The sequence below is a fragment of the Mustela putorius genome, unplaced genomic scaffold (assembly GCF_011764305.1).
Source record: "Mustela putorius furo isolate JIRA1106 unplaced genomic scaffold, ASM1176430v1.1 tig00000487_pilon_pilon_pilon, whole genome shotgun sequence".
In the NCBI taxonomy this organism is placed as follows: domain Eukaryota; kingdom Metazoa; phylum Chordata; class Mammalia; order Carnivora; family Mustelidae; genus Mustela; species Mustela putorius.
Window position 1 is genome coordinate 3,641,116 of NW_025421399.1, and position 24,068 is coordinate 3,665,183.

Sequence of the window (24,068 nt, forward strand, 5' to 3'; positions counted from 1 at the left end):
TAAAGAAACGTTAGTCAGATGCTTATTTCACTTTCATTTCTAAGATTTCTAGGTTTACTTAGGGAATCATCCAGAGCTTCCAACTACCTGAAGGTCAAGTGTGCCACTGTGTATACTGCAGAGCATTGTGCAGCTGGGTTTCTTTTCCAGAAGAAATAGAAGTATTTTTAGTGGTGGTGGTGAGGGTCAGAGGAGGAGGTAATAAGGGTCACAAGAAAGAAGAAGCAATAGGCTTGCTGAGAGCCCAAAATAAGAAGATACTTGAGTGCTAGGCTACAGCACTTAACACCTCTGGTCACAGTTTTCCTCACCTGTAAAAGGAGATTAAACATGCCTCTTCTCCCCAACTCTAAGGGAGAAGGAGTAATAGAATTTGTAAAAACAAAACAAAACAAAACAAAACAAAACAAAAAAAACCAAAAAACTGTTTTGAAAAATAAGCAACACTGTATTTACAGAAATAGCAGTGTTATTTCTGATGTACCATAGATCATTGATCGGGACTCATATTCCAGCCATCCGGGTGCACAAGCACATTTTGGAAGTCATCAAGTTAGTGCCAATAAAACATAGTATACAGAAAAATACTTAACACCTGAGTGTTTTTGGACAGAAAAGCTTAGGATTCAGAACAAGTTCAGAGTTGGGCAGTTCAAGAATAGAAGAGCCCTCTCTTTCCATTAGAAGGTAGCAGCTTCTGGTTAGGGAACAGAAACTCTCAGGCTCCGAATACAACTTTTTTATAAATCAGCATCACTTTTACTCTTATAATATAACTTGTAAAAATAAACAAAAATATATCTTTTTCTGTCCTATAAAACAAAGGGCCAAAGGGCACCTGAGATGTAATGCATATAATATCAGTTTACAAACTGTGATGCACTATATGAACAAGTTTGCATTTGGGGGTAATTATTTAATGAGGTAATTGAGAATCTAACTTTTAACAAAGGAATAGTTCTTAGGAATTTAGGGATTTGAGGGTACTTGGGTGTCTCAAGTGTATGACTCATGGTTTTGGCTCAGGTCATGATCTCAGGGTTATGGGATTGAGCCCCGCATTGGGCTCTGCACTCAGCGGGGAGTCTGCTTGAGATTCTGTCCCTCTGCCCCTTCCTCGACTTGCATGTTCTCTCTCTCAAATAAATAACTCTTTTTTTTTTTTTAAAGAGAGATTTAGGGATTTGACTCTGAATGAATAAAAATAATGCAGTGACATCATTACTTAAAAATTTTATCATTGTTAATTAAAAATAAAGAATTAAATAAAAATTTATAAGCTTATCATAAGACAATTCAGACTCACCACAATGTGTGGCATTTGTCATACATTCACTGTCACAATGCAGCTTGACTGTCTTGCAGACAACCTCAATATTATTTTTGAATTGACAGAGACAGCAGGCCATACGGCTAGGTAAAATCCTATAAATGGAAACATAGGTAATTAAATTAGTGGTAAAGGAGTTACTTGAGTAGGTAGAAGAGGCAGGCCAAGGGCATCACAGGGCTGTGTAAAAAGGAATTCTTGAGGCATATGGCCTGGATGATTGGGGAGGGACCAGATGGCCAACTGCTGCTCTAGAATATTGTAAATAAATAGACAGGACAGAGGTGCCCAATAGAAAGGTAAGGATAGAAGGGGGTATGGTATGCCTAGAGTAAGATAGAGATGAGAACTGGGTGACACTGATCAGTAGTTTAGTTCAGAAGTATCTGCTTCCAACCCAAAAGTCTCGCTTTGGGTTGATAGCACACAGGAAGAGGATAGACTTCTAAGAAGAGTCTGAAAGGTCTGAAATATGTTCTGTATTGGGGATAGAACGCAATCAATCAAAACAAACCAATAATCTACACAGATGTTACAATTAGCAGACAAAGACATTTAAAAAGTTGTAACTGGGGTGCCTGGGTGGTGTTGTTGGCTAAGTGTCCCACTCTTGGTTTCAGCTCAGGTCATGATCTCAGGGTCATGAGATCAAGCCCCGCATTGAGCTCCTAGCTCAGCATGGAGTTTGCTTGAGAGTCTCTCTCTCTCTCCCTCTGTCCCACTCACTCTTGCTTTCTCTCTCTCAAATAAGTAAATAAATCTTTTTAAAAAGCTATAACTGTATTTCACATGTTAAAAAAAACCCAGACTAAAAAACCCATGCCTCTACTTAACTCAGTGAGTCATGTAACCCCTTCAAGTGGCCTAATATTTGTGTACTTAGAGTCCCTGAAGGAGAGGAAATATAAGAAATTTTGAAAAAATAATACCCTAAAATTTTCCAAATAGGTAAACCCAATAAACCACAAATCCAAAAAGGTCAGTAAACTCTAAGCACAAGAAACATGGACAAAATTACACGAAGACACATCATAATCAAACTGCTCAAAACCATCAATAAAGAGAAAATCTTTATAGCAGCCAAAGGGGAAAAAAAAAAAACCACATACAACATATAGAGAAACAAAGATAGTAATGAGAACATATCTCTTGTTGGAAATAATGGTACTCAGTAGAGCAACATCTTTAAAGCAGTGGAGAGGAGAGGGGAGCCATTGACTATCAAGCTAATATTCTATATCCAGATCTTTCAAAAACAAAAGCAAAAAAAAAAGACCACCTGACACATACAAAAGCTGAAAGAATTCATCACTAGTAGACTTACACTGTAGATATGCTAAAGAAAATATTTTTAAGTGGAAGGAAAATGATACCAGATGGAAAGGTGGATCCACACAAAAGAATGAAGAACATTAGAACTCGTAACTACATAGGTAAATATGTAAGATTTTTCTTACTATTTAAATATCCAAATATAATATGATTTCATTTATATGTAGAATCTTAAAAAAAACCAAATGAACAAACAATGACAATAAAAAAGAGAGAAACACACATAAATATGGAGAACAAACATGGTTGCTAAAGCAGAGAGGGTGGGGATATAGTCAAAATGGGTGAAAAGGATTAAGAGATAAAAACTTCCCATTATAAAATAAATAAGTCACCAGATGAAAAGTACAATGTAGGGAATATAGTCAATAATACTGTAATACACTTAATGTTGTGAGCATTTCATAACATATATAGTTGTTGAATCACTATGTTGTACATCTGAAACTAATATTATATTAACTATACTTGAATAAAAGAATTAACTTATTGTTTAAACAAAAAAATAATATGGTGTGCTGTTTATAACGGAAAGTAAAATGTATGAAAGCAGTAGCACAAAGGCCCAGGAGGGGAGAAATGGAAGTATCATATATATTGGAAGGTTCTTATACAAATCATGAATTCATATAATATCATTTGAAGATAGACTATGATAAGTTAAAGATAAAAACTACAAACCAATAAGCAATCAATAAAATAAAACCAGAGTTGTAACAAATTAGCAAAGAAATAAATAATAAAATGTACTCAGTCAATCCAAAAGCAGAAAGAAAAAGAAAAAAAATGAAACAAAGAACAGATGGGGCACAGAGAAAATATTAGACAGTAGCTTTAAATGTAATCATAAAAATAATTACATTAAATATAAATGGTATAATCACCCTAATTAAAAAATTGTCACACTAGATAAAAAAGCACAAACCAACCATATGCTATCTTCAAGAATCATCTTCAATAGAAAGATATAAATGGGTTATAAGTATGGAAAAAATTATGCTATGCTAACATGAATCAATAGAAAACGTGAGTGGCTATATTATCATAAAACAAACTCAATTTCAGCAAAGAATATTACCAAGGATAAAGGAGATTATTCCATCATGATAGAAATGTCAACTAATAAAAAAAGAAATAACCTAAAAATTTATCCATCTGATAAGAGAACTTCAAAATATATCAAGGAGAATGGCAAAGAGAAACAAATAAATACACAATTATAGTTGGAGAGTTCAATATCCCTCTCTCAACGATTGATAGAAAAAAATATATTTAAAAATCAATAAAGATATAGCAGACTTGAACAACACTATCAACCTACTTGACCTAATTGACATTTATAGAACACTCCACCCAAAATCAGAAAACATATATTTTTTTTCAAGTAGACACATAATATTTACCAAAATAGACCTATATCTCATCTATTACCAGAATTCATGGCTAAAAAACAAGCCTCAGTAAATTTAAGATTTCAGTCATTCAACATATGTTCTGTGACCACAATGGAATTAAATTAGAAATTAACAGATTTGAAAAATCTCCAAATATTTGGAAACTAAACAATTTGTAGAAGTCTTTTATCAAGAAGTTTCATTCCATTCCTAGTTTGCCGAGTGTATTTTTTTGTAATTGGTAATCAGGAATGGGTATTAGATTTTTCAGATACTTTTTTCCAGTTAATTATTTTCCAAGTAACCCTGTGCATCAAAGAGATCAAAAGGGAGATTAAGAACTATTTTGTATTGACTAAAACTGAAAAAACATATCAACATATGGGATGTTGCTAACACAGTTCAGCTTCCCTAGCATCCACTTTTAAGAAAGTAGAAAAAGAAAAGAAAATTAATCACTGAGTAAGGAGAAGGAATAGCATAATAACAATCAAGGCAGAAATGCAGAAAATGGAAAACAGGAAAATAGAGAAGTCAGTGAAATGAAAAGACAGTTTTTAGAGAAGGCAAATAAAATTGATAAACCTCTAGCCATATTGACCTAGATAAGAGAAGACACAAATTATCAATATCAGAAATGACAGGGGTCAGGTGCCTGGGTGGCTCAGTGGGTTAAAGCTTCTGCCTTTGGCTTGGGTCATGATCCCAGGGTCCTGGGATCAGCCCGCATCAGGCTCTCTGCTCAGCAGGGAGCCTGCTTCCTCCTCTCTCTCTGCCTACTTGTGATTTCCATCTGTCAAATAAATAAAATCTTAAAAAAAAAATGACAGGGGTGACATCAGTATGAATTTTACATATGTTAAAAGAATAAAGGAATATTATAAAATAATTTATGTCAATAAGTTCAAGATGAAATGGACAGATTTCTTAAAAGACATGAACTACTCAAAAATAAATATGTAACTTAAATAGCAACTTAAAGATAACTTTAAGTTACTTAAAGTAAAATGGTAACTTAAAGAAATAGAGTGTATAGTTTACAACCTTCTTACAAAGAATGCTTCAAACCCACGTGGCTTCACTGGTGAATTCTACCAAACATTTAAGGAAGAAATAATGCCAATTCTACACAAACTCTATCAGAGAACTGAAGAGAAGGGGCTACTTCTCAACTCATTTTTAAGGCCAACTTTTGCCTTATCAAAACTAGACAAAGACATTACAAGAAAAAAAAAAAACAGACCAATTATCCCTCATGAACACAGATAACAAAACTCTAAACAAAATTTTATTATATCAAATCCAACAATATATGAAAAGATGTTATATCATGACAAAGTGGGGTTTATCTCAGGATTGCAAGATTAGTTTAATATTTGGAAATCAATGTAATTTACCCAACTTCAACTAAAAAATATCATACAATCATTGTAATGGGTGGAAAAAAGTATCTGAAAAATCTAATACCCATTCCTGATTACCAATTAAAAAAAATACATTTGGCAAACTAGGAATGGAAGGAAACTTCTTCATCTTGATAAAAGACTTCTACAAAACAACCTAAATCATCATATTGAATGGCGAAAGACAAGTGCTTTCTCTTCAAGATCACGACAAAGGCAAGGATGTCTTCTCTCATTACTTCTCTTTGACATTGCATTGAAGGTTCCAGTCAGTGCAATACAGCAAGAAAAAGAAATATATTTAAAATGGAAAGGAAGAAGCAAAACTATACTTGCAGATAAAATGATTATCTATGTGGAAAACCTGATGGAATCTATAGTTTACTAGAACTAATAAGTGAGTTTATCAGGTTTTCAGGATAAAAGATCAATATATAAAAATTAATTTATCTCTAATACCTAGCAATCAACAATTAGAAGTTGACATTTTAAGAAATATTACTTTTATTAACACCAAAAGTATAAAATACTTAGAATAAATTGGGGAAGATGTAAAAGGTTTACACACTGAAAACTATAAAATATTCCTGGGAAAAATTAAAGAAGATCTAAATAAATGAAGAGCTATAAAGGGTTCATGAATCAGAAGATTCAGTATTGTTAAGATATCACTTCTCCCCAAATTTGTCTACAGATCAAAATCCCAGCAGAATTTTCTGTAAAATTTGGCAAGCTAATTCTTAAAATCATATAGAAATGTAAAACTCTTAGAATAGCCAAAACAGCTTTGAAAAAGAAGAACAAAGTTGGAGGACTAATGTTACCTGATTATAAGACTTATGAAGATACACGTTCAAGGCTTTGTGATATTAGTGTAAATTTAGACAAACAGATCAAAGACACAGAATGGAAAGTCCAGAAGGAGAGATACAGACAATTTATTTTCAGGTTCCAAGGCAGTTGAGTGGAGAAAGGATAGTCTTTCCAACAAATGGTGCTAGAACAATTGGATATCCATAGGCAAAAAAGCAAACATCAATCCAAACCATTAAATTAAATCTGTAGATTGCTTTGGGTAGTAACCATAGTTCATTTCATACAGAAATGAACTCAAATTGGTTCAAAGATTGAAATGTAAAATCTAAAACTATAAAATGTCTAAAAGAAAATACAGGAGAAAAATCTTTATGACTTTCAGTTGGGCAGGATTTCTTAGATATGACACCATAAGCATAGCCCACAAAAGAAAAAAAATGGATTAAACTGGACCCCATAAAAATTAAGAATTTCTACCTTGCAAAGCACACTCTTAAGAGAACAAAAAATAATCCACAAAATGGGAGAAAATACATAGTAAATTACATAGTAAATTTATTTGATAAAGGACTTGTTTCCAAACCATATAAAGAACTCTCAAAATTCAATAATTCAATCATATAGCTGAAAGGCAAATAAGCTTATGAAAAGATATCTGACATCATTAATCATAAAGGAAATGCAAATAAAAGCCACACACAAACAAAAGCCACTAAATACCTATTAAACTGTCTAAAATTAAAAACACTTACTATAGCAAGTATTAGCAAAAAATGTGAAGAAAATGGAGCCCTTATATACTGTTGGTAGGAATGTAAAATGGTACAACCACTGTGGAAAATATTTTTTTAAAAACCTAAACACCCACTTACCATATGAACCAGCCATTCTACTTCCAGGTATTTGCCCCAAGAGAAATAAAAGTATGTATCCATACAAAGACTTATACATGCATAATCATAGAAGCTTTATTTTTAATAGCCAAAAATTGGAACAACTCAAATGTCCATCAATGGTGAGCAGATAAATTGTGGCATGCCCATATAATGGAATACTATTCAGCAATAAAAATGAATTACTGATATACATAACAACATGAATGAATCAAAATAATCATGGTGAATTACAGAAGCCAGTTAGAAAAGAGTATTTGCCACATTATTCCATTTAGATAACATTCTAGAAAATGCAAACTAATTTTTCATAACTACTTTTTTGTTACGAAAATTTATGGTTATGAAAACTTATCTATGGTTACTACCCAAAGCAATCTACAGATTTAATTTAATCCCATCAAAATTCCAACAGCATTTTTCACAGAACTAGAACAATTATAAAATTTGTGTAGAACCACAAAAGACCCCCGGAATAGCCAAAGCAAAAAAGAAAAACCAAATTGAAGGTATCACAATTCCACATTTCAAGTTATATTACATAGCTCTAGTAATCAAAACAGTATGGTACTGGCACAAAAACAGACACATAGATCAATGGAACAGAATGGAAGCCCAGAAGCAAACTCAAAATTATATGGTAAATTAATCTTTGACAAAGGAGGCAAGAATATGCAATGGGAAAGACAGTTTCTTCGATAAATGTTTTGTTGGGAAAACCGGACAGCAACGTGCAAAAGAATGAAACTGGACCACTTTCTTACACCATATACTCAAAATGGATTAAGGAACTAAATGTGAGATCTGAAACCATAAAAATCCTAGAAGAGAACACAAGCAGTAATTTCTCTGACATTGGCCTTAGCAACATTTTTCTAAATATGTCTCCTGAGGCAAGGGAAACAAAAGCAAAAGTAACTATTGGGACTACACCAAAATAAAAAGCTTCCTCATAGTAAAGAAAACAACCAAAAAACTAAAAGACAACCTACTGAATCCGAGAAGATATTTGCAAGTGACATATTCAATAAAGGTTTAGTTTCCAAATGTATAAAGAACTTATACAACTCAACACCAAAAAACCCCCCAAATAATCCAGTTTAAAATGGGCAGAAGACATGAAGAGACATTTCTCCTAAGAAGACACACAAGGGTGCCTGGGTGTTTCAGTTGGTTAGTCGTCCACCGTCAGCTCAGAGCATGATCCCAGGGTCCTGGGATTGAGTCCCATGTGGGGCTCCCTGATTAGCAGGGAGTCTGTTTCTCCCTCTCCCTTTGCCCCTCCCCCTGCTTGTGCTCTCTCTCTCAAATAAATAAATAAAATCTTTAAAAAAGAAGACCTGGAGTGCCTGGGTAGCTCAGTGGGTTAAGCCTCTGCCTTTGGCTCATGTCATGATCTCAGGGTCCTGGGGATCAAGCCCCACATCAGGCTCTCTGCTTGGCGGGAAGCCTGCTTCTCCCCCTCTCTGCCTGCTTCTCTGCCTACTTGTGATCTCTTTCTCTGTCAAACAGATAAATAAAATCTTTGAAAAAATACAATTACATTTAATACTGAATATAATCCTAGGACATTCATGAAAACCATTCACAAATCCCAAATTAAGAATGCCTGAATTAGGAGCGCCTGGGTGGCTCAGTGGGTTAAGTCTCTGCCTTCAGCTCAGGTCATGATCTCAGGGTCCTGGGATGGAGCCCCGCATCGGGCTCTCTGCTCAGCAGGGAGCCTGCTTCCCCCCACCCCCACCTGCCTCTCTGCCTACTTGTGATCTCTCTCTCTGTCAAATAAATAAATAAATAAAATCTTAGAAAAAGACCTACAGATGGCCGACAGACACATGAAAAGATGCTCATCACTCATTATCAGGGAAATGCAAATCAAAACCACAATGAGACCTCTGTCAGAATGGCTAAGATAAAAACAAAATAAAATAAAATAAAAACACAAACAACACATTTTAGTAAGGATATGGAGCAATGGGAACCTTGTGCACTGTTGGTGGGAATACAAATTGATGCAGCCACTGAGGACAGTACGGAGGTTCCTCATAAAAATCAATAGAACTACTCTATGATCCAGTAATTGCACTGCTGGGTATTTAACCAAAGAATACAAGAACACTAATTCAAAGCAATACACATACTTCTATGCTTATTGCAGCATTATTTACAATAGCCAAATTATGGAAGTAACCCATTGACAGATGAATGGATAAAGAAGATGTGATATATATATATATATATATGTATAAAATATACTAGAATCCTATCTACAATCCCAGAATGTCATAGGATTTATATATCATATATATATATATACATATATGTATTTATATAGGATATATACACACATACATACACACACACACACATACATATACACAGAATATTATTCAACCATAAAAAGAATGAAATTTTGCCATCTGCAACAACATGGATGGAGCGAGAGAGTGTAATGTAAGTGAAGTCAGTCAGTCAGAGAAAGTCAAATACCATATGGTCTCAGTCTTATGTGAAATTTAAGAAACAAACAAACAAAAATGATCAAAGGGGAAATAAGAGAGAGAAAGAGACAAATCAAGGAACAGACTCTTAATTATAGGGAACAAACTGATGGTTACCAGAGAGGACAGGGGGTGGGAAGATAGGTAAAATAGGTGAGTTCATCAAAATTTAAAAATTAAAAACTTCTGGTCTTCAGAGATAAAACAGAATGGAGACAAGCTACCACCTGGGAGAAATTTGCTAAACATCTATCTGAGAGAAAGAAAGGATTTTTTCCAGAATTAAAAATTGGATTTGGGCATGCCAGGGTGGTTCAGTTGGTTGAGTGTCTGACTCTTGATTTTGGCTCAGGCTATGGCCTCAGGCTTGTGGGGTTGAGCCCTGAGTCAGGCTTCAGGTTCCGTGGGGGTCTGCTTGAGATTCTCTCTCTCTATCTCTGTCTGCCTCTCCCCTACCACACTCATTCACTCTCTTTCTCTAAGATAAATAAATCAATCTTTTAAAAAAAGGAAAGGAAAAGAAAAACGGTTTTGAACAGACACATCATTTAAAAAGCTGTCTGTACATGAATAGACAGTCAACATCATGAGCTGTTAAGAGAAATGCAGTTAAAGCCACAATGAGATAGTTACATACATACCTACAAGAAAGTCTAAAAAAATTTTAACTGAAATATAAGGTGAAGATCTCATATGCTGCTGGTTGGAATGCAAACTGATGCATCTACTTTATTTTTTTTTAAAGACTTTATTTATTTATTTGACAGATAGAGATCACAAGTAAGCAGAGAGGCAGGCAGAGAAAGAGAGAGGAGGAAGCAGCCTCTACGCTGAGCAGAGAGCCCAATGTGGGGCTCGATCCCAGGACCCTGGGATCATGAAGGCAGAGAGGCTTTAACCCACTGAGCCACCCAGGTGCCCCTGATGATGCATCCACTTTAGAAAACAGGTAAGTAGTTTGTTGTTGAGATGGCACATGTGGGCATATGGGGGTGGGGAGGGGCGGGGAGAGGAACAGGGAGAGAGGATCTGAAGCAGCCTCTACACTCAGCGTGAGCCCCAACTGGAAGCTTGATCTCACGACCCTGAGATCTTGACCTGAGCCGAAAACAAGAGTTGGGCACTTCACCGACCTCCCAGGTGCCCCCAGGTAAGCAGTTTCTTAAACAGTTGAATACACACTTAGCGTATGATGTAGCAATCCTACCATTAGGTATTTCACCAGATAACCAATTTAAAATTTACCTCCCCCAGAATGAAAGCCGTATGCTCACATGAAAACCTGCATGTGACTGCTTTTAGCAGCTTTAGTCATAACAGCCCCAAAACTAAGAACTTTAACGTCCATTGGCTGATGAATGATAAACCGGTGTGACCACACAACCGGAACCCTACTCAGCAATGAAAAGCAATGAGCTGCAGAGAGCTGCAGCCACGTGGAAGGATCTCAAGAGGGTGACGCTGAGTGAGAGAAGCCAATCACAAAAGACCGCACTCTGTCTGATTTCGTTTATAAGACCTGGTGGAAAAGGCAAAGCTAGAGGGACAAAAATGAGGCTGGTGGTTTTCCAGGGGCTGAGGGTGGGAAAAGGGGATTGACTACGAACAGAAATGTTCTGTATCTCGAATGTGGTGGTGGATACATAGCTATATGTCTGCCCGAAGTCATCAAACTATATACTTAAAGAGTAAATTTTATTAAATGAAAATTACACCTCAATAAATCTGACTTAAGAATAAAACAAACCTAAATAAAGGACAAAGTGAAAGTAAACATAAGAAAAATCAGCTTACAGTTTTTCCAATTCAAGGGTCATCATGAGGATGCTCTCAATTGTTGAAAGGGTCACCTGTGTCGTTCCCATGTCTCTGAAAGAGAAAGCCCAAACATGCATGATACCAAAGACAAAAATTCTGCACCTAAAAAGATACTTAACATGTGATTACTTCAATTCTGTTAAGCCAGCTCAAGACTTAACTTGCTATGGACAATAATTTCAGAGAACTCTTACGGAAGAAATTTAAATTTATGTGCCTCATCATATTAATCACTTTGGTGATCAACAGTACAATCTCTTTTTGCTGTTGTCCTACTTCTCATTCTCAATTGCATCCACCTCTCTTATTTTTAAAAATAATGTACATCTTATTCCACTCTTCTTTTTGAGACAAATGATATTTCTACATATGTGATAAATGATATTTCTGCCTACATCTGCATGTTCCATATCTGTATAAGCTCTTCAATGCTGCTCTGCAGGTTGTCTAGCCCATATACATTCTTTCTTTGCCAATAATTCTTATTTTGATAACCCAGTTAAAATTTAAATTATGACTTTTAATCAAAATGCAAAATACTGAATCTTTTAAAAAGAGCAGAAATCATCTCACGAGCCACGAGATTGTGGTAATACTTACAAATATTTTAATGCCGGCAATTTAAAAAGATATGAATCTTCAACAGTTGTCAGAGGATTACGATTGAGAATTCTGAAAAATGCAATGGAATCAGAATTATCTACCATGAAATTTTATGTTCATTTTTTGGCATGGAACTTGAAGGTTAAAAGTAATCATTTTCTGCCTTTGCCTATAAATCTGCAAAGCATTCTTCCTTTGGAAACTACCCAGGTCTCTGGATGATAACATGGGGAAGAGAAAGAGAAAAAACATCTTTTTTTAGGTGGATGGCAAAGGAAAACTATGTCAAAGAACTTTTCCTAAGTTGAAAACCCCAAAAATGACTACACTAGTAGAAAGCCTGGCTCTGTAGGAAATATGCTATTTCTAGTGCCCTCCATGATTCAAGGTCTCTAGAAATTTAAAAATTTCCACAGCTTAAACCACCCAGTTAAAGACAAAAACAGGACCAATTCCTCGGTTTTGTAGTGAAACAAGAGGGTTTAAATGTAGGAGGAGCTGGTGAAAGCTACACTCCCACTACACACTTCGTGTATCCTTGTATCACAGCCTTTGTCATAACATGTAGTCACCTGTTTCCTTGTCAGTCTCCTGGTCTGTCAGCTCCTTGAGGGCAGGGACCGTACTTGATTGCCATTGTTGGCTCTGTGCCTGACATAGTGCTTGTTATTTACTAGTTACTTAATGAATGTTTGTTGAATAAATATATAACATGTCATTCTTTGACACAAGTTTTTATTCTAAAATGTAGATTTTATTCTCAATTCTTTAAAACAAAAAAGTAAAAGAAATAGGAAGAAAGAAAAGAAAATCTGCCTTGAGGTTGACTCTACTCAAGAATTATTATTGTACTTTTGCCAGATATTAGAAAGACAAGCATCACAACCAATGCTATTGGGCTGTAAGGCATCTGTGATCAACATTTCACATTTAATCCTCACAATAACCTTATGTGATTGATATTATCATTACCCCATTTTACAAACGAGGAAACTGAGGTACCGAGAGGTTATGTACTTTGTCCTAGATTGTCAAGCCAGTCAGAAGCAGGGCTGGAATTTGAACTCAGTTTTGACTCCAAAGCCTGTGTGTAACTCATATGAAGAAAAGGGGGTTTAATACAGCTGTTATCTTAAACTTAACTTTGAGAGCACTAAATACAGAAATACTTTGTTGAACTTCATCTCTCCATCTAGGAGAGCTTCTCTGAGAATTACATTTTCTATTTTTATTCCTTTTCTCTAATCATCTCCCATGATTAAGTACTTAATTAACAAATGGTCATTGAGACTTTAGGGATTTAAAGCCATTTTCTATCTTAGGGATATAAAGCCATTTTATCAGTGAAAGTGGGAAAGCGAGGACTTCTGAAAATTCACCCTCCATAAAAGCAGCAATGACAACAACAAAAAACCTGGCAAAATGATCAGAATCGATTTTTTTTTAGAACTGTGGAAAATTCTACCAATGGACTTGCAGCAACTCAGAGAGCATTTGTTAAATAAAAATTTATTAATTTCTACAAGAACAGGGAGAGCTCCCCTCCCTTCTAAAACCCTCAGTTTGTGTCTGGAGTCCATAGGTGTGTACCCAAGAGAATTAAAAAACATATGTCCACACAAAAACTTGTATGTGAATACTCATAGCAGCATTATTGATAATAGTCAAAAAGCGGAAATAAGCCAAATGTCTAATAACTGAGGAATGAACAAAATGTGATGTATCTATACAAGGGAATGTTTTTCAGCCTTAAAAAGGAAGGAAGTGCTAAGAGATGCTACAACATGGACGAACCTTGAAGCTAACGTGCTGTGTGAAAGAGGCTAGACTCACATTTCTATGAAATGTCCAAAATAGGCAAATCTGTAGAGACAGAAGTTAAATTAGTTGTCGCCACGGCCTGGGAGTAGGGAAGAATGGGGAGTCACAGCTGGTGGGTATGACACTTCTTTTTGGAGGTGATGAAAATGTCCTGGAATTAGCACTGACTGTTGTCTATCAAAGTATACCATTGGACTGTATATTTTATAATGTTGCATATTATGTGGGTTGAATCTCAATTTATTTTTTATTTTTATTTTTTTAAAGATTTTATTTATTTATTTGACAGAGAGAGATCACAAGTAGGCAGAGAGGCAGGCAGAGAGAGAGAGGAGGAAGCAGGCTCCCTGCTAAGCAGAGAGCCCGATGCGGGACTCGATCCCAGGACCCTGAGATCATGACCTGAGCCGAAGGCAGTGGCTTAACCCACTGAGCCACCCAGGCACCCTTGAATCTCAATTTTAAAAAAAGAACCATCTTATAATAAATAGATCACCAGTTGTCAAAAGACCAAATATGTTGGTAGGTGGAGAAAAGAGGAGCAAAGATTCAGACTCTTCTACACAATGGAGGTCAGAGGGAGCCAATGGTGAGGCTGGGAGTCATGCTTTCTTGGGAGGAGGAGGAAGAACCATGCATTTTTGTTCTTGCCTTGAATATAAAGGCAAGGCTATTTTTTCCTATTCTAGCCCATGCTCCTAGATTTTTTTCTTAGTACCATTAAAATGTTGGATTTGTAACACTGGTTAATATTCAGTAAGATCACGTCGTGAAGAGGAAGAATTGGGAAGGTCACATGTCTGGTTAGACACAATTCCTCAACTTTGAGGCTTTGAATGTCCTTTGCTTTAAAAAAAAAAATTGGCATTAAAATCTATAAGCTTACTGGTAAGCAGTGTGCTCACTTAGAGAGAACTCTTACAACTCAATAAAAAGACAAGCAAGTGAGCTCCTGTGTGTCTTTCTCTGCCTAACCTCCCCACCACCATTTTTAAAACATGACTATAAAGCATTATGTACCAAAACAATTTAAGAGTTTATTATCCTTCCCCCCAAGTAACCCCAGTTCTCTAACCCTCCAGTCTTTCCTGGGTGCTCACCCATGGCCTTGTATCTATCATCTCAGTGTTTCCTCCTAACCAGACCACCCTTGTCCTACTGAGATTTACATCCTGTGTTTATCCCTAGTGAAACCAAAATACGAGGCCACTCTAAATTATCCTATTTTCTCTTCCTGTCTTAGTGCTGTCTTTTCTTCATGAAAGCTGTGCCTGGGGGAAGAGCAGAATGAGAACTGACCCAACAGTTTACATGTGGGGTTCTCCGCAGTAACTGTTTTTCTACAAACCACGAAACAAATGATTTTAGATGCTCCAAGGTCATCACACTAGAGACCACTTCCTTTCCAGTTCAATTCCTTCATTTCACAGATAAAAGGTGTGCTGACTCCAGTCCACCAGGTTTTTGGTATTCACGGGCTTATCCTTATGGGAGTAAAACATAGCAACAGTTATGAGGCTTCAAAGGCTGTCTCATAATCAAAGTTGAAGAAAGAATGTTCTAAATGATTTTCTAAAAATATATCTTATTTGAAGAGGAAAACTCAAGTATTCTTGCAAAAGCCTTTGCTGCAGAACAACGGGACAGATGAAAGGTAGCTCACAAAACAAGGGAACATTTCTTACCTGTAATTTTTTTTTTCTCCAAATTCTTCTACACAGGTCCAGACAGATGGGCTACGTATCGTTTCTATTAACTGAGGAGACAGAGAAGAATTGAGGACTGAAGCATGTCATCACTGTCCTGAATGTACTGAAATCCTAACAGCTTTAGCTGAAAAAATGTCCAAAGCAGGCAGTGAAAATAAATTTAAAATAGGACAAACTCTAAACTGTCTGTGCTAGAATCCCAAGGCAGGCAGGGAAAACTGGCTCCTTGGAGGAAGGCAGTCAAAGAACTAAGTAGAGTGACCTAGACCCTGTTCCAGTATGTTTGAAGTACTTGGGGATGGAGTAACCCCTTTCCTTTATTCATCTACATAGGTCCATGAGCCACGAGGACATAACTCCCCATGTGAAGGTCCTCAATACAAGACATCTAACTTCATGACGTCAATCCTTTCTCGGAGGCGGGGGAGGGCGAAGGTTAAAGAATCTGAAATGGTGGGCCTATATTCGAGTCCAAGTTCTGAGAACAGCTTTGAAGAAGAGTTCCTGACAGTGAGGAGGAGCGGAAGCAGCAAGGGCCCTTGGAATCAGGCAGAACTAGGTTTGAATTCTGGCTGTCACTTCCTGGTAAAGTGACTTGAGTGACAGCTCGGAGTCTCAGTATCATTTACCTCATGAGGCCATCCAAGGATTAAATGAAAAGAGCCTGTGCAAAGCAGCTCGCATAAGGCGGGGCACAGAGTCGGTGCTTAGTGCTAATGATGTCTGTCCTGGGCAGTGAGCAGAAAGCCTGGTGCTGCCCAGAGGTGGCATGGCCAGTAGCTCCAGAAGTGTGGGACTGTCATAGGGAAAAGGAGTTCTCTGCTCTACAGGTCCTATTCCAGCTAGAGACCAACTCCAAGCGACAACTCACAAAACGACAAATAGTCATCATTCAGCACTTAGTCCAAGGGAATGTGGAGCTGCGTTACTCGCAGAGCTCCTAAGTGGTCCTGCCACCTCTTCACGGTGAGCCTAGGCAAATTGCCCAACATCTCTGAGTTCCAATTTCCTCTTCTCCAAAGCGGGGATAACAATACCTACATTGCAAGAGCTGTTGGAAAACTGAAAATGAGATACATGTGTTGAGCACATGCCTGTGTTGAGCATTTTCTATATGCCAGGCACTGAGAGCGATGGGCACAACTGTCTGGCTTGTACGATACGTAAAAGCCCCTAGCAGAGTGCCAGGAACCCGGTGAGTGCCTACCAGAGGTAGGTAATAAAGAAATGTTATGGGGATAGCAGAGGAACTACTATGCTCCCGAGAGAAAGAAGATAGGTTGCTATATACATGGGAAGGATAAGATGTGGCTGGAAGAAGGAAAGTATGGTAGTTGCTGGGTCAGACTATCTCAAACCTTTTGAGCTATTACAAATAGAAAAGAATGAAACAGCCACTTGAAGTACCCTCAGAGGACAGACCCGAGTTGTTATTTTCATCCTTAATGTTTATGCCTTTCTGAATCTGAGAAGAAGCTGCCAGGATTTCCAGTACATAGCAAAAAGTGATGACGATACCCTGAGGTGTATAAACTTGTGTGTGCACACAGCCACCTAAAGGAAACCGATGCTGGATGACGGGGGAGCATTAGGCTGTCTCTGGGACCGCAGCTCGAGTTGCCTTCACAGTGTGGCCACAACTACCTCAGCGGTATTCTCAACAGTGGGGTACATAATTCAGTAGGGATAAGGCTGAGATTTCCCTCTTTCTCTCTCAGTGTTCATGTTCTTGGCACAACACTGAGGCACCACAGATAAGCCAGAGTGTGCTTTTGCTCTATGTGGATTAGGTAGAGCCCTTCTACATTGTACAGTCCTTCAGTTTCTAAAATCATGGAGCTTGTATTGTTAGAACCAATGAAGTGACTAAAAGAATTTTAAAAAATAAGCCATCAGTCTGGACCTGTGTAGGTGAATGAAGGAGAAGCACTTTAAAGTCAGAAAAAAAAAAAAGGTGTACTTAACATTTAGGATTATCAACCACTGCTGGTTTTCCATAATAAATTTCATTCCTGATTTCATCTGAAAGAGATAGGATTATTACTACCATTCAAAAAGTGGTACCTTATTAAAACCAAATGAAATAAAACCCTCCAAAATGGTACCTAATTAATAAGCTCTTGGCATGTCTTTGAGGTGGATTTCAGATTCCAAAATAGACTTTACCACACTGCTTACTAGTTTACTCGGTACTTATCAATAACTTAGAGGCTCCATTCAAGAAACTTATTGAGTTATAATTACCTGAAATCCAGGGCTAAATCAAGGATCTTGTGGGGCCTGAACCTTACCTACTTTGGGAAATTCTGTCTAATAAAAACATACAAAATATTGCTAGGACCCCTTGGAAGGGGCCTATATAAGTGAGGAGCCAAGGATCTGAGATAAATTGAGATCAGTCCACCTCAGCTGGGGTCTCTACGTTTTACAAACTAAGTTAATGCCAGAGAAAATATTGTTTCAACTTTTATAAACACCCTGGTAATGTATCAGATAGGTAATAACATGACGTAATTCGAGAGGTGGCATCTTCTCCTGGCAACTTGCCTTTGGAAGGAATCCAATAAAGTTTGTATCTCACGATGGCAAACATTTCCTGAAGCTGACTAGCTTTGTCTATTAGAAAAATTTGGCCCCAAACAAAGAAGGAAACTCGCTCCCAATACACACTTCATATATTGTGATAATCTTTCGGAAGGAACCGTGCATTAGTTTTAGCAGTACAGCTCTATTCAAATCACGTGACATGTGTATTAATTTATCTTCAAACCCAGCTCGCTCTGGCTCTTTGATTACCTTTTCTTGTCATTTAAGAGACTCGCAGAAACTCAGCACAAACAAGTTGTCGTCTTGTCCGTTATGAATCTTTTCTATCCCGCAACCTGTTCCCTACTTTGTCAACTCCCTACCTTTTTAAAAAAATTTAAAAAAAATTTTTTATAAACATATAATGTATTTTTATCCCCAGGGGTACAGGTCTGTGAATCGCTAGGTTTACATACTTCACAGCACTCACCATAGCACACACCCTCCCCAATGTCCATAACCCACCACCCTCTCCCCTGCCCCCAGCCACCCTCCGTTTGTTTTGTGTTACCTCCCTACCTTGAGGCCCCGCTCTACACAGGTGCTGTCATGGCTCCCGTGTGCTTTCCCATCAACACCCATCTTCCTCCTTCCCATATGTAAGTTTCTTGGGGATGGTCCCTGTCTTACTCTTCTTTGTACCCCCCAGTACTTAGTACAGTGTTGACACATACTGGGTATGGCGCTCCGTCAATGTTTTTTGGTGAATCCATTAATTTTTGTCAACTGATTTCATCCTAGTTTTTCCCGTGTTTGCCTAGCTAACTACAATGAAATGCAGATTCTTGTAAGAGACTCCCAGTGTGTTATAGCGTGCTTAGTAAAGGTGGCGAGTTTAAGACATGATTCTTCTTGGTGGAAAAACTCACTGAGCCTGTTCTCTGGTTGCTGGCAAAACAAAAAAGCTGACCCTCGGGACTCCTTCCCCAAGTCAGGCATCAGCACATTAATGAGAGGAGAGAGGAGGCCACCACAGATGGACACCTGCAGCTCCAGACACAACCTCAAGACCTTCATCTGAAATAAATCGTGTCAAAGTGTATTTCTGAATGATAAGACAGGTAAGACCATCTTTTCCTCAGAGGAGGATCTTCCCCTTGTGTCTAAATCCCCGTCAGGCCATTGAACACACCCACTAAGATCTGCTTATGTCACAGAGAAATCACAGAATTTTCCAGCTGAAAGGGAATCACCCACCTCTTATCGAAGAGGAGTCAGGAAGGAAAGCATGTGGATTTAGGCTACAGCAACGTATTTTCTTTATGAACGTTTTTCACACTACAACTTAACATAAATGGCATCTTTTTCCATACCTCAAAGGTTCCTATTTCCCCCAGATAATTTACTTCAGAGGTGTATATTTTCTGCTCTGGGTGAATGGGGAGAGAAGTGCCCAGGAGTGTTTTCAGGAGTTCTTTCCACTTTAGCATTTAAAAGAAACTGATGGCTAAGCAAGCACCCACACTTTTGCTTCCTGTAGAACTCTGTGCTAAACTTTGTTCTTTCAAACTTTATTTTTCATGCCTTGAAGCAGTTAGGAACTTTGCACATGAGAAGGAATCAAAGTTAAATTCAAAAGTAGCATTTCAAGGACCCTGCTCCTGTTGGAGAAGCATCGCTGTTGTGGATTCCCAGGATAATGCTATGCTGATTTGTTATTTGTTATTTGCTTGGGGTCTTTTACTGCCCACACCAAAGCTGAGTCCTAGGGTAAGCGGAGGCTGCCATTTTTGAGACAGACAAGTCTCTTGGCCTCTTTGTACCTGAGTTTCCTCATTTGAAAGAATGAGTAGATTTTAAGACGTACTTTTCAGAGTTCATACTGGACTTATTACACCCACTGAACCAATAACTATATGTTTTTACACATGGTGTTTTTTTTTTAACATGTATTCATTTTCTATTTCACTTACAACTTGTGTAAAAACTGCATTCCGTGCCAAGCCTGAAATGTTCCAAAGCTCAGTTCCGTGAGTAAATTGCAACCAAGATTTCTAAAAAAAAAAAAAAAAAAGACAAAAGCAAAAGAAGAAAACAAAAGATATTCTTTCAGAACATTTAATCTTTGCTAGCGATTCCAATTTATATATAATAAAACATAATCTCAATCCTCTCTCAGTACACACAAAAATACTCACTAAGGAAGATACTTACTTTTTAAAAAAAATTGCATGAAAGATTTATACTTTCATGTTTATACATGTGGTGCATTAGATACAGATCAGTAAATGTTTACTAAATACTTGTGTTAAGTAATCTTTATCTAGAAAAATGTTTCGCAGTGTCAGCACTACTGACATCTGTGGTTGGATCATCTTTGTTAAGAGAGGCAGCCCTATGCACTGTGGGGCATTTAGCAGCATCTCTGGCCTCCGCCCACTAGACGCCAGTAGCTCATCTCCAGTCTGACAACCCAAAATGTCTCCAGACACTGCCAAATGTCACCTGGGTGCAAAATCACCCTGATTGAGAACCACTGCTCTAGAATGATTCGGTCTGATCAGTATAATAATTCTCACATTAATCTTTGCTACAGACAAAAAAAGATTTGCTACATAATTTTAGTAGCTTTCTATTAATAAAATTTCAGTCATATTTCAGAGTGATTATAACAAAGAGGCTTATAATTAAGTTTTTTAAAAATTCCAAATATAATGAAATTATATTTGTAACTTACATAAACTGCAAAAAGGGTAGTGGTTCAAATGTACGTCTTTCAATAGATTGTATTTTATTGCAGGATAAATCTCTAGGAAAAGTAAAAGGAAAATATTGCCTCAATTAGCTATTAGATATCTAATTAGTAGGATGATAGTATTGAATAAGCAGCTTTTGACTAAACTCTGAATCTCAGGAATTGTTATTTGAAAACCTTCTGGAGCCCTTAACTCTGTCCTCACCTCTCTTAAAAGAGTCTGACCTTCATGATCTTCATAAATAAAATCTACAACATAGATCTTGATAGATCTTGGAAGTAATCTTTCCTGAGAGCAGAAGAATTGATTAGAAGATCTTTTGTGACCTCATCAACTTCTAGATTACAAGCTCAAAGTTTTTATCTCCATATATAATTATAATTTCTTTTTTAAAAAATATTTATTTAGGGACGCCTGGGTGGCTCAGTCGGTTAAGCCGCTGTCTTCGGCTCAGGTCATGATCCCGGGGTCCTGGGATCGAGTCCCGCATCCGGCTCCTTGTCCAGCAGGGAGACTGCTTCTCTCTCTGCCTCTGTCTGCGACTCTGCCTGCTTGTGCTCTCTCTCTGACAATAAATAAATAAGAAATCTTTAAAAAAAAGATTTATTTATTTTAGAGAGGGAGAAAGTGCACAAGGAGGAAGGGCAGAGGGAGAGGGAGAGAGAATCCCAAAGCAGACTCTGCACTGAGCACAGAGCCCAATGTGGGGCTCCATTTCGGGACCCTGAGATCATGACCTGAGCTGAAACCAAGAGTCATATGCTCAACTGACTGTACCACCCAGGTGCCCCTATAATTATAATTTCTAATATTAAAAGGGATATTCTCACATTAGCATACCTTCTTGGTTGAGTTCTATTTTTCTAGCCCAATCCAATAACAGAAGAAATAAAAGATAACCTTTCATTTAACTTGAAAGGAAGTTACTCCTCTAATCAGTACATCACTTTGTACTCAACTAACTCAGAATTACATTGTCATGTTAACAGAAATTCATTTCTGGTTGTACACTGCCTTAATATTCCATGAATTTATTAACTGTTGTCTCAGGTGGTGAGACAACAACAACAACAAAAAAACTACAGGGTACTGGGTTTTTATTTGAAAACACCCATTCTTGATTCTAGTTGCCTCTCTTACTTCCATTGATCCCAACTTAGTCCCTCACTTTCCACCTCATCTTCTTCTTTTTTTAAAAAAAATATTTTATTTATTTATTTGAGAGAGAGAGCGTGAGAGAGAGGATGAGCATGAGAAGTGCGAGGATCAGAGGGAGAAGCAGACTCCCTGCCGAGCAGGGAGCCCAATGTGGGACTCGATCCCGGAATACTAGGATCATGACCTGAGCCGAAGGCAGTCGCTTAACCATCTGAGCCACCTAGGCGTCCCTCCACCTCATCTTCTAATAGACATTGCTATCTCCAGTCTCTCCCTTTCTAATCCATCCTGCACATAGTGACCAGATTAATTCTCCCGGAGTGGATCTCGAAGACCAGCATCCCTTGAGAAATTACTCAAGATGCAAATTCTCAGCCCTACTTGGGACTGACTGAGTCAGTAACTGTGTTCTGACAAGCCGTCCAGGTGACTCTGCTGCAGGCTAAAATCTGTCCTGGAGCACTGCTGTGATTACCCAGTAGCTTGGCATGTCGTCCATGGCCTTCAAAATCCGAGAAGATCTGGCTCTAATCTCCTACTCTACAGGTATCCAAGATATTTTCCCTGCATTTTGCCATCCTCCCATTCTCCTTTGCAAGCTTATTCTTCCCAAGATGTCTGTCTGATGACACCCAATAGCTCTTCAGGGTCCTGTTCAAATAGCATTGCTCTGGTGGCTTTCCTGATCCAAATGAAGTCTTTTTTTCCCCCTTATCTGTGTTCCCATTGCCCATATCCATTTCTCCTTCTCCTTCTTCCTAAAAAAAGTTTTAAGTTTTAAGTATACTCCATGCCCCACCTGGGGCTTGAACTCACGATACCAAGATCGAGAGTCACACGCTCTACCAACTCAGCCAGGCAGGCGCCCCAATTTCTTTTTAATATAGTTATTTTTGCATCCCATTTCCTCTGAGCATAAACTCCTTGAAAGTGTGGACTACTCGTGTTCATCTGCATTGCCTACCATGTTTAAAACTGACACAGGGACATAAAATAACATTTTATAAAATATTTATAAAGTAAATGAATATCTAGGTAGTGAGTAGCAGAGGGAAAATGACTGTAGTGAGTAGCAGAGGGAAAATGTAGTTTTATGGGGCACCTGGGTGGCTCAGTGGGTTAAAGCCTCTGCCTTCGGCTCGGGACATGATCCCGGGCTCCTGGGATAGAGCCCCACATGGGGCTCTCTGCTTAGCAGGGGAGCCTGCTTCCCCCCCGCCCCACCCCCCCGTCTCTCTGCCTACTTGTGATCTCTAGCTGTCAAATAAATAAATAAAATCTTATAAAAAAAAAGAAATGTAGTTTTATGACTTTATGGCTCTCTCTTCTGCTCCTCGCCAGTGCTGTGTCCACTTAGAGCTTCACACATTACGGTTTGAACTTCTGTTTATTTTCCTTGTGAGATCATGAGTTCCTACAAGGGTAGGAAGCCTGTCTTAACCATCTGTGTGCCTATGAGACTGGGCACAGTGCCTGTCATATGAGCTTTAGATTGACAGTTTTTTAAATGAATGAGAATACTTCAGCTAACATAAAATAATTGGTTTACAAAGTATTTCCTAGTAGAAGTAATGAAGGGCCTATTCCATTGAGCAGTTCTTCTCATTTGTCCTTTTCCAAACTGTGTTTGTAAGGTTTGGAGTCCAGACAGCAGAGGTATCCAAGAAGACCAACACAAGGGCGGTTGTCTCCTAAGACGTGGAAGGTTTGATCACTTAAAGGACTATTCTTAGTGCCATATCAAGCTCTTTTTACCCACTACCCTTAGACCTTTTACATTTACAAGAATAATCTATATGCTAAAGAGCATCATTAATAAGGATTAATGACATACAGAGCTCTGGATGGCATGGACAAAGAATAAAAATTGAACCAGGCACCTCGGTGGCTCAGTCAGTTAAGTGTCTGCCTTCTGCTTGCTGAAGTCATGATCCCAGCGTCCTGGGATTTCATCTAGCATCAGGCTCCCTGCTCAGCAGGGAGTCCTCTCCTCTTGCTCCTTCCCTCT

General features: G+C 37.9%; 1 protein-coding gene across 3 annotated transcripts in view; it reads right to left on the reverse strand.

Moving 5' to 3' along the window:
* Window positions 1-24,068, reverse strand: part of LOC101684593 (leucine-rich repeat-containing protein 37A2) — a 52,321-nt gene that overhangs the window by 9,613 nt on the left and 18,640 nt on the right. The window contains exons 4-8 of one of the 3 annotated variants that reach the window (XM_045080821.1): window positions 20,884-20,955; window positions 20,120-20,200; window positions 12,088-12,159; window positions 11,464-11,538; window positions 1,307-1,425 (exon numbers count right to left, since the gene is read on the reverse strand). In XM_045080821.1, coding sequence (XP_044936756.1) covers window positions 1,307-1,425; window positions 11,464-11,538; window positions 12,088-12,159; window positions 20,120-20,200; window positions 20,884-20,955 — 419 coding nt within the window. Of the gene's footprint in view, window positions 1-1,306; window positions 1,426-11,463; window positions 11,539-12,087; window positions 12,160-15,596; window positions 15,668-20,119; window positions 20,201-20,883; window positions 20,956-24,068 lie in introns of those variants that run through there. The other 2 variants (XM_013046017.2, XM_045080822.1) reach the window with 2 other exon arrangements.